This window comes from Hippopotamus amphibius, chromosome 3, assembly GCF_030028045.1.
Source record: "Hippopotamus amphibius kiboko isolate mHipAmp2 chromosome 3, mHipAmp2.hap2, whole genome shotgun sequence".
Taxonomy (NCBI): Eukaryota; Metazoa; Chordata; class Mammalia; order Artiodactyla; family Hippopotamidae; genus Hippopotamus; species Hippopotamus amphibius.
This window is the reverse complement of record NC_080188.1, coordinates 72516401-72533008: the sequence shown is the minus strand read 5'-3', so window position 1 is coordinate 72533008 and position 16608 is coordinate 72516401. Positions and strand designations below refer to the sequence as shown.

Here is a 16608-nt window from a genome sequence, read left to right as displayed (position 1 = left end):
TCAAGTGCGTATAAGTGAGAATTTTAATAGCTTAAGGCAGTAGGAAGAGAATCCGTATACACTTGATTAAAATACTACATATGAAAGATTTCAAGATACTTGGTAGCTCTTCCTCTTCTCCTTCTTTAAAGGTATGTTGAGAATTTTTAACCCACTCAATAAATTAGGAAACCATGAGTCTATTCTGATTTAAATACACACATACATACATACATAAATACATACTAGTTTGATATGAAATGGAATAGTGACATAGTTTCTAAATATCTCCCCCCCAAACACTTGCTAATTATTAAAAGAAAAAGGAGTAAAACACCACCGTAACCAAGGGATCAAAGTGAACCACACCAGTAAAGGGATAAATTGAAATTATGTACCACCTGATAGAGTACAATGAGAAGAACACAGCATCGCTTCCGATATTCTTGCCAAGTTATCAATATTGAGGACCCTTTTTATAAAATAACTGCTCTACAGTCTTTCAAAGTATCAAGGTAACAAAAATCAAGCAGAGATTGAGGAATTGTTCCAGCTTGCAGGAGGCTAAAACGACATGACAACTAAATGCAATGTATGATTCTAACTGGATGGTGCCTTTGCTGTCACGGATATTACCAAGACAACTGGCTAGATTTAAATGCACTTTAAAGATGAGGTGATAGTAATGTATGAATTCATTTTCCTGACTTTGCTGGTTTCATTTTGATATGAAGGAGACAGTCCTTGTTTGTAGCAAATGCACACTAAAGTATCTGGGGGTGATGGGGCAATGGATTGGCAACTTACTCTCAAATAATTCAGGAAAAAAAGATCATTCCTCACGTACTTGCAAATTTTTGGTACTTGAGATTTTTTCAAAATAAAAATAAAACTTAAACAAATAAGATATGACTATGCTGAAGGGTGGTGTTTACAATTTATGTCTTATCTCCCCTGCTCTCCACTCTCTGTGCCTGGTGTGTCCTTTAGCCAAATCTACCACTTTCTATATTTTATTTTTCTAAGACAACTTTTTGCATGCATCACTAAAAATGCAAAAGGCAGTAGCGGTGTTTTGATAGATGTCCTTAATCCTAGCACTGGTATTTTCACATGCTCCTCAAAGTCAGCACTTGTGTTAGGATTAATATCTTACTTCCATATATCAGAAAAACCTCTAATGTTAATCTTATCTTTAAGAAAAAAATTATCACATAAATAGAACATGAAAATGTAATAACATAATGCCTGCACACTAGTAAGTACATTTTCCCAAGTTCTCTTTACATCCTAGTCCATATACATAAATTACTTTCACATGGTTGTAGTCACAACATAGGTAACAATTTTGTATTCTACCTTGCTTGTCTGAGCATACACCAATATTGTTAGAGAGCCTCTGTGGCTCTTCTTGTCCTCTGATTCTGTGATTACATTTTTGAAACACTGACCTCATAACTAAGGGACCATATTTCATTGTTCTGTACCTTCAGTACAGGTACCTTATTGCTTCCACCTTGTCAGTATAATGCAGTTATGCGATCTGGTTATTTCTATCCTGATGCATTGTTATTTGACGAAGGCTTTGAAGTCACTCAGACGTGGGCTGCTATCCCAGCTCTGCTTTGTACAAGTTCCTAAACCTTTCTGTGCCCCAGTCTTCAATCTAAAAAACAGGGATAATAATGTCTATCACATGCTATTTGTGAGGATTAAATGAGATAATGAATGTGAAGTTCTGAGCACAGTGCCTGGACTGTATTAAGTTCTCAATAAATGTTATTAATATTCATCTAAGGGACTTCCCTGGTGGCACAGTGGTTAAGAATCTGCCTGCCAGTGCAGGGGACATGGGTTCAATCCCTGGTCCGGGAAGATCCCACATGCTGTGGAGCAGCTAAGCCTGTGTGCCACAATTACTGAGCCCGCGCTCTGGAGCCCGTGAGCCACAACTGTTAAGCCCGCAAGCCACAACTGAGCCTGCATGCCACAACTACTGAAGCCCACAAGCCTAGAGCCCATGCTCCACAACAATAGAAGCCACCTCAATGAGAAGCCCGTGCACCGCAATGAACAGTAGCCCCTACTTGCCACAACTAGAGAAAGCCCGTGCGCAGCAACGAAGACCCAACACAGCCAATAAATAAATAAATAAATAAATAAATTTATTAAAAAACAAAACAAAACATTCATCTAAGAGATCCATGACTAGCTAGTAAAATGTGGGCTTACTCCAAATACTTAATTTTGTGACTCTCTTAGTTTTATATGTGATGAATGATGGGTTACTTTTTAGATGTTATCATATCCAAAGACTTCACCAGGATTTCTGAAGAAACCAAAAGATTTCTCCTAATTGTCTCCAGAATTGAGAAGCTATAGGAAAAATAGAGTGACAGCCGACTAATCATCTTTCTCCAATGTCTGCTTTAGATTATCTCCCTCCTCCCCACCCCAAAACGGTTGGAAAAAAAAAAGCCTTAAAAATGTAATCATTGGAACATGACGGAAATATTACACATACAGTTTGCTTTTTAAAAATGACCAGTTAGCTGTGAATTTGCCTAATTCCTTTTACAGTCAAATGACTATATACTATGGAAAAAGGATAATGTCCCAACTTACAAAATGGACCAATAGAGGAGTTATTGTTTGTGTTAGCAGGAAAAATTCTACAAGAACTATTCTTTGAGAAATTCCTTGAAATATATAGGCTCTCCCTGGGCAATTGTGTATTTGACGATCACTAAGTACTGCACAGAGAGGCACTGGCTGAAACATTTAGTGTTTAGGGGCCAACCATCATTGCCAAGTGTGAGTGAATTGCTCAAGTTATACGAGGGTGAGTCAAAAATTATCCGCACTCTGGCTATAGAATTTATTTTAATTAACTTTTGGAAAAAACAAATACATCATTTTTCGACATAATCTCCTTGCTTTTCAACACACTTTGTCCATCTGTCAACAAGCTGTCGTATTCCCTCATTAAAAAATGTTTTAGACTGAGCTGCGAGCCGTGAATGCGCTGCTGTCTTCACTTCTTCATCAGAAGTCAATCCGACTCCTTCTTGATGGATAACACTTGTGCGATCTTCCTTGAACTTCTCTAAGCATTCATACACACTTCTTCACGACAAAACACTTTTTTCATACTGCGCACAAAGTCTTCGATAAATAACGGCACCAGGTGCACCCTCAGACCACAAAAAACGAATCCCTGCACGCTGCTCTTCTTTTGTGCAAATCACAAGTGGGGCATCCATGTTTGCTCACACCGCAGTTACAAATGAACTGATGTAACACATTCACACCTTCACAGCAGTGACTTTGGAGACAGCAGCCTTGAACAGAAAGCACTGATAAGACAGTGCGGCCAACAGAAGTTTTAATATAACCGGAGTGTGGATAATTTTTGACTCACCCTCGTACATCAGCTATGTTTCATTTATAGAAATTCTGTTTTTACACTATTTTAAATCAGAAGGGACAGGAATGCACTGTCCTTGAGGAACACTGGCATAGCACAAAGCTCAAGCCATTTAAAATTCTAAAATTAAAAAGGATAAGAAGCAGCTTGAAAAAAAATCTAAATACTTTTATAAACAAAGCTTTCTGAATAGTTATCATGACCTTAGAAAAACCCACTAACCTTGCCACCAAGAATGCAAATGAAAGCAGAATAGTCACATGGGTGAACGAATAATAGTTGTCTTCTGTCTGCTGGGAAAAGGTAGTGAAGATTCTCAGGAGGGATAAGAAAGGACAAATGTGTTTTAAAATGCCAGCTTTTTCCAATAGCTTTTACTAGTGTCATGCTACCAGCGAAGAGAGAACCACGCATGTGCACAGCCAAGTAGTCTGAGCCAAAGTCATTAAGCTGACAATGAAATGTGTGTGTGAAGAAACAAGGGAACAATGATTAAATGGTGAAGAAAGCCAGTAAGGGCTGAAAAGAGGCGGCTGTTGGCTATGTGCATCCAGGGGAGGGTGGTGGAGGGAAGACCCAGGTCTCTCTAACAGAAAGGCGGCAAGGGAGGCTCACTGTTCTCCTGGACCATTCATGGGGGCTGCCACTGAGGCCCTTCTTTTTCCAATGTCAAATTCGAGGATTGAAAATGAAGGCTAAAGTCTGTCCATGAAAGCAAAACATATCTTTCTGAAACAGCTTTTACGATAACTCTGATTCTATGATTGAAGTACATATTACTGAAGTATGGATTGAAGGATTGAAGTCCTGTAGAGTGACTGAGAACTTTTGGATCATTCAAAAATTTTATTCCTAAGTTGAGGAGCACAGCTGAGGCTGCTTCCTCCAGTCTGCCCTGCTCTTTTAGCTATCGTTCTCCTCTCTACACTCCAGATTCTCTTTGGGAACCCCAAGAGTCTCTAAGGAAACCAGGCTCTGACCTTCAAATTCCAAACAAGTCAGGCAGGCTGGAGGTCTGTGAGGGGAAGTGTGTCCAAAGCTGATTCAATGCAACTGGGGCCTTTTTGAAATGAAGGTCCCTGTGATGGAAAATAGCCCCCTGGCTCCCTTCTTGACAGGAAAAAGACCTGGGGAAGGTCAGCATCTTATTAGCTCATGAGCTCAGGTAAATCAAATTCACCCTTGATCTTTTGAATCTCCTCTGGATTTTTCTCTAGGAAAAAAAAATTAGCACAATTATGAAGGCTTTCATATACATTTAACATAAAACGTTCTTACTCCCTTTTTTGCTGTTGGTAATATAATAAAGAAAAAACACATTGCTGATACAAGGCAATTGAGGGATGGTTTTGTCTTTTAAAGGAAGAGTCAAAATATTAATACTTATGTTTTGATGAGAAAATTAGAGAACAGTCTAGATTACTGAAAATATTTAGATGCTGCCCTAACATTCTGTTTCTTAAGCTTGTTTATTAAAACTAGTTTTTGCATTATGCTACATTGTGTATTTCAGTTAAGTGGATTGCCTCTGATGGAAGATATTTTTTTCGCAGAAAGAGCACTTACAATTTCTAGCAATACATTAGTGACCCCAGAGTCATAGCACTCTCAGAAGCTACTGAGAAGCAGAGTTAATCTCCTTTTTCTTATTGAATCTCTTCTGCTAAGTCTCTAAGGCATTTTGCTGGGCCAGGGGAGGTATTCCTAATGCCACTGTCTGTATTATCTTCAGCTTACAGGAACAGATAGTTCACTCGGCCAATGTCATTATCTATACTTACATGGATCCCAAGTGCCAATTAAGATTTGCTGAAACTTTCTGTCATTGCTATTGCAATGAACATCCTCTTTCAAGCCACTAAAAACAAAAAGACTTCTACCATACTAAAGGTGATCTCTTTTGGCATCTCTTAGGATGTCTGAATAATCTTTTAAATTAATACTCATGGCCAAATTTGCTGGAAGGTGTAAACTGAGGTGACATAAGGAGCGCTCCACTGTTCCTGGCCAGCACACGCGGCTGACCCTGGTCTCATCCTTGTGTATTTATTGAAGGATGCCTCCGCTCGGAGACTCTCATCAGCACTGTATCCTCCCATGAGGTCCAGTATAACCCGGTCAAGCCATTATCAGCAGTGCAGGGGACTAGAGCGTGGCGCTGGCTGCAAACACTGGCTGCATTCACCGTCAGAAAAGAAAGGCCTGCTCCCTTTTCTCAGAGAAGACTCCTGCTATGACTCAGTGTGTCTCCCAGCTTGGTAGCCACGAGTCTGTTTCCTTCTTTAGCCCGTATTATAATGGAGGGTGAGATGAAAAGGAATACCGGTCCTTGATACCTTTTACTTGGAGTGCTAACTAATGCAGGGCCTCGTGTCTGATCTGCTGCTTGGCTGAGGGGACGGCAGATGGCCTTCTGCAAGCTTTTCAAACCCAGACTGCTTTCAGCAGGACATGAGGTGGGTATTGTTACATTTTCTGTATGGTGGTAGGAAGCAGCACCAAATAAAAGCACACGACAATTGTGCCACTTCTCCGGGAAGGTTATTACCACCTTACAATGAGGGCTAATTGGCTGATGCCAAAAGCAGACGCAGAAGCAGCTTTGAATACTATTCAGAAGAGGTTTTAGAGAGCAGAGTCAGGAAGGAGGCTGAGGCATAAAGGAGGACAGTGGTGGGAAGAACATCGGCAGGGAAGAGGTGAGGGCCAGGATGAAGAGGAAAAAGAGGAGCTGTCTTATTTGTATCAGAAAAACATCATGCTCTTGTTTAAAGAGTTTGTTCATCTCCACCTCCCCCTCTACCTCAAGCCTCTCTATCAGGAGGACGTCAGCAGTCAGCCCAGCGTCCACGGGATGCTGCCGTTACCACGACAACCAATGTGGACAAGTCCTGGAGCCTTTTAAGAAACTTGTGAGTGATCTCCTTGAAGTGGGCAAAGGAGGAACTAAAACATATTGAATACTTAGTAGCCCAGGCTGGTTCAGGAAGCTCCCTTTATTATTTCATTTAATCTTCAAAACAGTTCTGAGACACAGTCTTATGATCGTTTCAAAACTGAGGAAACTGAGGCACAAGGATTATAAACAACTTGCTCAAAGTCCAACAGACTCAAATTCAGGCATTTCTGACTCCAGAGTTCAAGCCCTTTCTGCCATACTGAGCCAGTTCTCCAAATAGCCAGGTCCTGTCTACTACCTGTTATGTGATAGTAGGTGCTCAGTAAATGTTTTCTGAAAGCAGAACTGAACTGACCTAGAAGTGGAGATAGGAAAGAAACTCTTAAAACTAGAAATGATTTAGGAAAGCTGACCCTAGGAGTTGATTCTCAGCTAGGGGCCCTCATTCCAGTGTACACACAAACTCAATCAGAATTATTTGGCAAAAATGTTTTGAGTGTCTATTAGGTGTCAGACATTGGGTTAGCTGCCAGAAGTATAGACATTTTAAAACTCAGGTTCCATCTTCCAGCAGCTCAGTCTGTTGGGGGTGAGGGGACCCATATATATACAAGTATAATATGCTGTGAAAAAATATAGGTAGAGATGAGCTTGGCATTCTCAGGAAGGAGAAAGGAAACCTAATTCGGCCTGGGAAGGTCAAGGAAGGCTTCCTGGAGGAGGCAGTGCCTGGATGGGTTCTTAAAGGATGAACAGGAATTAGCCCAGCAAGAAAGGGTGAGTGGTGTTATTCCAAGCAAAGAGAGCAAAGTCCAGAGGCGTGAGATAGACAGTGTGTGCATAGAATATTAAATATTTCTTACTGAGCCCAAACTATGTGGCAGGAAATGACACTGAAGAGATAGGTAGAGCCAGGAAGAAGGAGACTTTCAATGTCACGTTAAGTGTCTTGGACTTCAGTCAGCAGGGATGTGAGGCATCGATCTGTCTCTGCAGGGAGAGGGAGTGATATGGTCAGTGTGGAGAAGAGATTTGAAGGGATAAGAATTGAGATAGGAAGAACAGTTGGGCAGTTGATGCTGTGGTTTATGTGGGAGATAATGAGGGCCTAATCAGGGAAGTGGTGATAGGGATGCAGAAGGCCAGATTGATGTGAGAAACATTTTCAAGGTCAAGTCAACAGGAATCAGTGATTTGATTGGGTTGTGAGAAATGAGAGTGGGACAATGACGTTAATCAAAAGTAGAAAATGAAGTCTAGTCCAAGAGGACTGTGTGTTTCAAAGAAAATGGTGTTGTGAAATTAATAATGTTCCTGTATATTTAATGTGCAGGCAAAGCATGTCCGTGTTGAAAGGATTAAACTTGAAATATCACTGTGAAATAAACCATATTAAGAATAATATCTGCTGTATTTAAAAGATACATCATGACTTTTCATTTGTGTCTACTTTAATTTCTTTCATCATTGTTTTGTAATTTTCAGGGTAGAAGTCTTTAATATTGTTAAATTGTCCATACCACCCTAATCTACACACTCAATGCAGTTCCTATCAAAATCCCAATGACACTTTTTACATAAATAGAAAAAACAATTCTAAAATTAATATGAAACCACAAAAGCCCCCAAATAACCAAAAAAATCTTAAGAGAAAAAAAGAACAAAGTTAGAGGCATCACACTTCATGATTTCAGTGTAATAAAAATATATTACAAAGCCATAGTAATTAAAACCATATGGTATGACAATGAAAACTGATGAAGCACAATAACGTGTGAAATGACGTCCCTGTGAACTCTTCATTTTTTGCCTTATGTTAAGGTGCAAATAATAAACCAATACATATGAAAAAATTTTCAACAAAAATAAGCAAACAGGGGAGATAGGATTAAGATGGCAGAGTAGGAGGATGTGCACTCACTCCCTCTTTCAAGAGCATCGGAATTACAACTAAATGCTGAACAATCATCGACAGAAAGACACTGGAACTCACCAAAAAAGACATCCCACATCTGGAGACAAAGGAGAAGCTGCAACGAGACGGTAGGAGGGGCACAATCGCGTTAAAATCAAATTCCATAAATGCTGGGTGGGGGACTCACAAGCTGGAGAACAGTTATACTGCAGAAGTCCACCCACTAAAGTGAGGGTTCTGAGCCCCATGTCAGGCTTCCCAACCTGGGAGTCCAGCAACGGGAGGAGGAATCTCGAGAGAATCAGACTTTGAAAGCCAGCTAGATTTGATTGCAGGACCTCCACAGGACTGGGGGAAACAGAGACGCCACTCTTGGAGGGCACACAAAAATTGTGCTCACCAGGACCCAGGGGGAAGGAGCAGTGACCCCACAGGAGACCGAACAAGACCTACCTGCTGGTGTTGGAGGGTTGCCTGCAGAGATGGGGGGCAGCTGTGGCTCACCAAGGAGACAGGGGCACTGGCAGCAGGGGCTCTGGGAAGTGCTCATTGGACTGAACCCTCCCAGAGTCCACCATTAGCCCCACCAAAGCAGCCTGTAAGCTCCAGTGCTTAGGTGTGAACACAGCCCCACCCATTAGCAGACAAGCAGATTAAAGTTTTACTGAGCTCTGCCCACAAAATCGGATTAAAGTCTTACTGAGCTCTGCCCACCCAGCCCTACCCACCATCAGTCACTCCCATGAGGAAGCACACAGGAGGCTCCTAGATAGCTTCCTCCACAAGGGGGCAGACAGCAGTATCAGCAGTATTTCGTCTTGTGGAACTGAAAACCACAGCCACAGAAAGACAGAGAAAATGAAAAAGCAGAGGACTTTGTACCAGATGAAGGGACAGGATAAAACCCCAGAAAAACAACTAAATGAAGAGGAGATAGGCACCCTTCCAGAAAAAGAATTCAGAATAATGATGGTGAAGATGATCCAGGACTTTGAAAATAGACCTGATGCAAAGATCAAAAAGTTTACCAAAGACCTAGAAGAAGTAAAGAGCAAACAGAGATATGCAACACAATAACTGAAATGAACAATACACTAGGAGGAACCAATAGCTGATTAACTGAGGCAGAAGGGTGAATAAGTGACCTGGAAGACAGAATGGTGAGAATCACTGATGCAGAAAAGAATAAGGAAAAAAGAATGAAAAGAATTGAAGACAGCCTAAGAGACCTCTGGGACAATGTTAAATGCACCAACATTCACATTATAGGGGTCCCAGAAGGAGAAGAGAGAGAGAAAGGACCTGAGAAAATATTGGAAGAGATTATAGTTGAAGACTTCCCTAACATGGGAAAGGAAATAGCTACCCAAGTCCAGGAAGTGCAGAGAGTCCCAGACAGGATAAACCCAAGGAGAAACATGCCAAGACATATAGTAGTCAAACTGACAAAAATTAAAGACAGAGAAAAGTTATTAAAAGCAACAAGGGAAAAATGACAAATAATATACAAGGGAACTCCCATAAGGGTAACAGCTGATTTCTCAGCAGAAACTCTGCAAGCCAGAAGGGAGTGGCACGATATATTTCAAGTGATGAAAGGGAAGAACCTACAACCAAGAATACTCTACCCAGCAAGGATCTCATTCAGATTCGATGGAGAAATCAAAAGCTTTACAGACAAGCAACAGCTAAGAGAAGTCAGCACCACCAAACCAGCCCTACGACAAATGCTAAAGGGACTTCTCTAAGCGGGAAACATAAGAGAAGAAAAGGACCTACAAAAACAAAAACAAAACAATTAAGAAAATGGTAATAGGAACACACATATCGATAATTACCTTGAATGTAAATGGACTAAATGCACCAACCAAAAGACACAGACTGGCTGAATGGATACAAAAACAAGAGACCCACTTCAGACCCACTGTCTACAAGAGACCCACTTCAGACCTAGGGACACATACAGAAGGAAAGTGAGGGGATAGAAAAAGATATTCCATGCAAATGAAAATCAAAAGAAAGCTGGAGTAGCAATACTCATATCAGATAAAATAGACTTTAAAATAAAAAATGTTACAAGAGACAGGAAAGGACATTACATAAAGATCAAGGGATCCATCCAAGAAGAGGAGATAACAATTATAAATATATATGCACCCAATATAGGAGCACCTCAATACAAAAGGCAATGCTAACAACTATGAAAGAGGAAATGCAAGGCAGAAATAGAGACACAGGTGTAGAGAACAAACACATGGACACCAAGTGGGGAAAGCGGGGAGGGTTGGGGGTGGGGATGAATTGGAAGATTGGGATACCAAATTGTACACTCTAAATATATGCTGTTTATTGTCTGTTAACTGTATCTCAATAAAAGTACTTTAAAAAAAAAAAAACCATATGGTACTGACATAAAGACATACAGACCACTGGAATAGAATATGGAGTCCAGAAATAAATCCATATATATCGGTCAGTTGATCTTCAACAAGGATGCCAAGAGCACACAATGGGGAAAGGATAGTGTCTTTAATAAATGGTTTTGGGAAAACTGAATATCTACATGCAAAAGAATGAAATTGGACCTTTATCATACACCATTCACAAAAATCAACCCAAAATGTATTAAAGACTTAAATGTAAGACCAAAGCTATAAAACTCCTAGAAGAAAATATAGAGGAAAATCTTGGTGACATTGGTCTTGGCAATAATTTCATAGATATGACACCAAAAGCACAGGTAACAAATGCAAAAACAGACAAGGAATACTACATCAACAAAAACACTTCTGGGGCCTCCCTGGTGATGCAGTGGTTAAGAATCTGCCTGCCAATGCAGGGAACACAGGTTCAAGCCCTGCTCCAGGAAGATCCCACATGCCACGGAGCAACCAAGCCCGAGGAACCAAGCCTGTGTGACACAACTACTGAGCCTGTGCTCTAGAGCCTGCCAGCCACAACTGCTGAGCCCATGCACTGCAACTACTGAAGGCCACATGCCTAGAGCCTGTGCTCCCCAATAAGAGAAGCCACTGCAATGAGAAGCCCTCACACTGCAACGAAGAGTAGCCCCCACTCTCCACAACTAGAGTGAGCCTGTTTGCAGCAACAAAGACCCAACACAGCCAAAAATAAATAAATAAATAATAAAATAAATCTTAAAAAATAAACACTTCTGCATAGTAAAGGCAACAATCAATAGAATATAAAGGAAACCTGCAGAATGGGAGAAAATATTTGCAAATGATATATCTGATAAGGGGTTAATTTATAATTAAACATATAAGGAACTTAATAACAAAAAGACAAGAACGTAATAACAAAAAACATTAATAACCCATTAAAAATGGGCAAAAGACTTCAATAGACATTTCATCAAAGAAGACATACAAATGGACAACAGGTAAGTGAAAAAGATGCTCAGTGTAACTAATCATCAGGGAAATGCAAATCAAAATCATGAGATATCACCTAACACCTGTTATGATGGCAATCAAAAAAAGAAGTCCAAAGGACAACAAGTATTGGTGAGGATATGGAGAAAATGGAACACTTTCACACTCCTGAAGGGAATGTAAAATGGTGCAGCCACTATGTAAAACACTGTCGAGATTCCTCAAAAAGTAAAAATGGAGCTACCATATGATCAGTAATCCCACTTCTGGATATTTATCCAAAAGAATTAAAATCAGGATCTTGAGGAGATATTAGCACTCTCATATTCACTGCTGCATTATTCACAATAGCTAAGATGTGGAAACAACCTAAATGTCCATCAGTGGATGAATGGATAAACAAAAATGGGGTATATATATACAACAGAATATTATTCAGCCTTAAAAAAGAAAGAAGTCCTGCAATATGCCAGAACGTGGATGAGCCCTGTGGACATTATATTAAGTAAAACAAGCTAGTCACAGAAGGACACATGCTGTGTGATTCAACTTGTGTGAGGTACCTAAAATAGATTCACAGAAGCAACGAATAGAATGATGACTGCAGGGGCTGCGACGAGGGAGAAAGGAGCAATTGCTAATCAACAGGTATAAAATTTCAGGAATGTAAGATGATTAAGTTGTAGAGATGTGATGTACAGCATTGTGCATGGTTAATGATACTGTATTATACACTTGAAATCTGTTAAGGATGTAGAGCTCATGTTAAATGTTCTTACCACATTAAAACAAAAATTTTAAAAACTAAAAAAAAAAGATACATGATAGAAAAACCTAATAAGCTGGAAAAAGCATACATATTTCAATGCTTCGTTTTGGAAACAATGAAATAAATGATGATAGACCATTACTTCTTTCCCACAAATACACTGCTTGGCCCTAAAGTTGTTTGAATTTATAAGCTCTGTTTTAGAGTCACTGATATATAGCATGGACAACAAGAATAGAACTGGAGAGAGAAGAAAAGCAGGCCAAGGGCAGAATCTTGGGGAGAGATGTGAGGGGAAAGGGTTCCCAAAGGAGCCTGAGAATGATGGGGAGAGGTTAAAGGAGAACCTGAGAAGTGTGGTAGCATCAAAGCCAGGGGACCAGAAACACAGGCAAGAAGGACCGATCAATACTATCAAATGTCTTTGTCCTGCACTGTGTGTCTCTCACACAGAAGGGAGGCCAGTGCAGCAACAGTACAGCTTATACCAGAGATTCCCAAACTACCTTGGTTGACAGTGCCCTTCATTTTAAGTAATTTTTTCACAGCGCTCCAAGGCCTAGAGAAATAGCAAACAGTTCCATGAATTAAGTACTCAGGTCCAAACATCTTAATAAGTACTTGTGTCCTTAAAACTTAGTAATCATTTGAAAAAAAAAAAAAATACTGCACCTAAGCTGAAAGAAATTTCAATTTCTTTCAAAATTCGTTCTTAAGTGACACACTTACCTAATGGGATGTGTGGGCCTCTTGGGCACTTCACAGCTTCTCCGACCTTCTCAAACTGACACCCTTATTACCTGTTCTACATTGATTTTTACACAGAACTTGCTTTTTACCACACCAAGGGCAGGAAACCCACCATGGAAGGAGATGTTATTGAGGGAAATGCAGTTCAGTCTAATGTGAAATTGTGAACAAGCTACATTTGTTTCATAATAATCTGTCTTCCTATTTTTATTTATCAAAGACCAAGAACCTCTAATTATCAATAGTGAACCAGTACCGCCACATCAAATTGATACACTTATCTCCAAAAGCCAAAGTACATGGAGTTTCAGTTCTTTCCTGTTACAAGTACATGAGCAATTTCCATTTGCCATCTTGGAAAGCTGAAACAGCATGAATTAGAGCCAGAGCTGAATCCCACCGCTGGTTACCACGCTGGACCATCCCTGAAGGCCCCTGGTGCCCTAAGATTCTGTGACTCGTCCAACCAGGGAGGAGGAGGTCTTGAGTGAGAGCGAGGAGGCTTCAAAGCCCTCCCTTGCCTGCCACATCTCACCACCAATCCGGGGACCCTGCTTACCCCGTCCCGGTTTATCAGTTTATTCCGGGTCTACGCCCATGGCCTCAGACTCCTTAGGAAGCAGCTTCGACAGAGCCCCACTCCAAGCCACTGCCAAAAGTGGATTGGACATCTGAATTCAAATCCCTGCCCTCCTCTGCTTTTGTGGGCCCCGGAACTGTGAGGGTGGCAGAAGATGAGACGCAGAGGGCAGGGTTGAGGCGGTGCCCTGGGGCTGGATGAAAGACAGCAGTTTCACAAAGGCTCCTTCTCAGCCTCGCCGACCATCCGCTTTCAGGCCCAGCCCACGTTGAGGAAGAATCCTGGGCGGGGGTGAATTTCAAGCAAGCCAGCACCCTGAGTGAACTGCACCCGCCCACAGCATATAGGGCTCCCCACACGCACGCTCAGCGCTCATCCTGCCTTCCACAAGCTAAAGAACAGGTTTCCCTGGGTCTTTGTTTCCTTCACTGCCGTCTGCAGCTCTGGCATTTTTCTAAAACACCCTGATGGGAGCATGTGAAGGTCAGCGGTATCCTGCTTCTTCCACAGCCCCTGGACCTTGTACCTTCCCTCGCGTCGTTAAGGCTGAAAATGCTCCTCTTTGATTTTCAAAGCCCCCAGCATGTTTATGCGGTGCCAGGAGGGGAAGCTAGCCCTGGCTGGCTGGCACTTCGTGCTAATTGTCTGGCCACAGTTTAGAAAGAGGCTTTGTGAACCTGAGCTTTTAGGGAGAAAGTGGAGAAGTGTGGCTGTATGAAAGAGCAATTGATGTTAAATATTCATGCTCTGCTCTCTGTTAATCAAAATCAGTAACCCCATTGCTTAGCTTCAGGCTTGCTGGCTTCTATGATTGTGCTAAGGGAACTTGGATACAAAACATCGCCACTAACACACGCACACACACAGGCACAAACATACCCAACACGTGGGTGCTTGTAGGTTTGAAGCACTTCCAGTTAACATTATGCAACTCAGCAGTGTCTATTTTCTCCCGGATGTTGAATGAGCCATAGTTATCCCTTCCATCAGCATTTTAGAACCCCTGCTCCCCTCTTTTTCCTTCTCTCATGTGGAATTCAGCAAACTTTGTCCTTGCTTAAAAAACCGGACATTTACTGCAATAATTTTTAAAGTGAATTGCAGCGTGTTCTAGTTCATTTTTCAGAAATGATAAAATTCTTTCACAAAACAGAGAAGAAATGGACTATAATTGAACAAATTAGAGTAATAATATCATAGGTTTCTTTCATAACAACTTTGAGGTCATGTTTCTTGAGCTTTTAGGAAATAAACATTTCATATTTTTATTTTTTGATCGATTTTTTTGATCGATTTTTTAAAAGTACACGTAATTCAACCACAGGAACTTTTAAAATAATCACTTAAAGGAAAAATAAAAATAGCTCTTAAACACTTTTTGTTTTATTTTTGAGGCTGTATTTTTTCAAATTTTCTGCAATGACTATGTTTTACCAGTATAATAAAAAGAACGAAAACTATGGTTTTAAAGAACTGCTGAGCAGTTGCTGAATTTTGTTTCAGAATTCATCAGATTCTTCCTTACCTGTGTCATCTGCAAGAGAAATGTTGGTGAAAGTACGATCCTCCTCTTCCTCTTGGCTGGACCCGTCCATCTTGTTCACTTCTCAGGCCTATTAGTGAGAAAAATGAGGACAGGGAAAACGGCAGTTCTCTCATGTGATCGCCCTTGTTAAATCATTAATAAATGAGCGTCCATGCAGGTGCTATCTGATCCTTGCATGAACCACCCTCTTCCTGCTTTCCACCTGAGGAGTTCTCGCTGAGTGTTGCAAACCTAACTGGAAATGGTTAGAGATCCAAGTTAAAGAGTTACAACCCTTTACCTGAAGCTGTTGAGTTGGCGCTCCTGCTGTACTCTGGCTAGATGTCACACCTTGCCTTCAGTCCAGTGCTTAGACTGACATGAGGTTAGGGGGAGCAATTGAATTTTATGTGATTAACATATCTTTTGGGCACCTGTAATAAACTTCTTAGGGATTTGGGTCAGTGACCTAGCAACATGACTTACTCACAGAGCCTCAATTTTTTATCCTGTATCACAATGTCTTCTGTAAGGATTAAACATGAATAACATGCACTGAATAAGTGTCAACTACAATAATGACTGCAAACAATCAGGCATACGTGAGGGAATAAGATTCTGTATGTATTAAGCTCATCTGTGCCCTCGCATTTTACTGTATATGCACCTCACTCCATGAAATCTCATTAAAGTGGCAGGATCTCCCTTCTCTATTTCTGGAGGAGCCACAGGGGAGAGATGCTGGCCTTGCCGGCCCTTAGGCCAAGGGCCCTTTGCTAGAGGAGGACACTTCCTTGTACAGCTGTTTTTCTTCGTCCCCTAGTTCCCCTTGATATACATAGACAAACCCGAAACTATTTTAAAATTTTACATCACTCTTTGGGGGCAAAAATCAGCCAAATTTGATGAAGAATTTGAAGCAGATATTAAAATCAAGTTACTACATGCTACATTTTGCCCTAAGTGCTTTGATACATAGGATTTTTTTTTATTCATCTGAGTTCATTGTTGCTATATCAAGCAAAATGGATGTAAGCGCTTGGAAATCGTGAATGTTAAAAATTAAATTCACTAGAATAGAGTTCCCCTAATTTTTCAGTTCCATCCTACGCATATTGAGTACCTATTTGTTATAAGCTGGCGACTTTGGAGGGCTCAAAGTAAGAAATAGCTATTGCTGTTAATAAGCTTATTAAAAAGCTCAAAGGCAAAGGTCCTTGAGATTTAGAGAAGGTAAAGAGTATACCTGGTTGCCAGATCTTGAAAGACTTATAGAAGGTGACATTTGAGATGCACAATCAGTGACAAGTGGCATCCAATAGGCAAAAATGGCCAGGTGGTAAGTGCTTTCTCAGTAAAGGGGCATGGG

At 40.8% G+C, this 16608-nt stretch overlaps 1 protein-coding gene across 4 annotated transcripts in view; it reads right to left on the bottom strand.

The window, feature by feature from the left end:
* SCOC (short coiled-coil protein) overlaps window positions 1–15314 on the bottom strand; it is a 38286-nt gene extending 22972 nt beyond the window's left edge. For 3 of the 4 annotated variants that reach the window (XM_057729076.1, XM_057729077.1, XM_057729078.1), the window contains exon 1: window positions 15240–15314. In XM_057729076.1, the coding sequence (XP_057585059.1) occupies window positions 15240–15309 (70 nt within the window). In that variant the 5' untranslated portion in view covers window positions 15310–15314. Of the gene's footprint in view, window positions 1–13693; window positions 13834–15239 lie in introns of those variants that run through there. The other variant, XM_057729081.1, reaches the window with a different exon arrangement.
* Between the last annotated feature and the right edge of the window lie 1294 nt (window positions 15315–16608).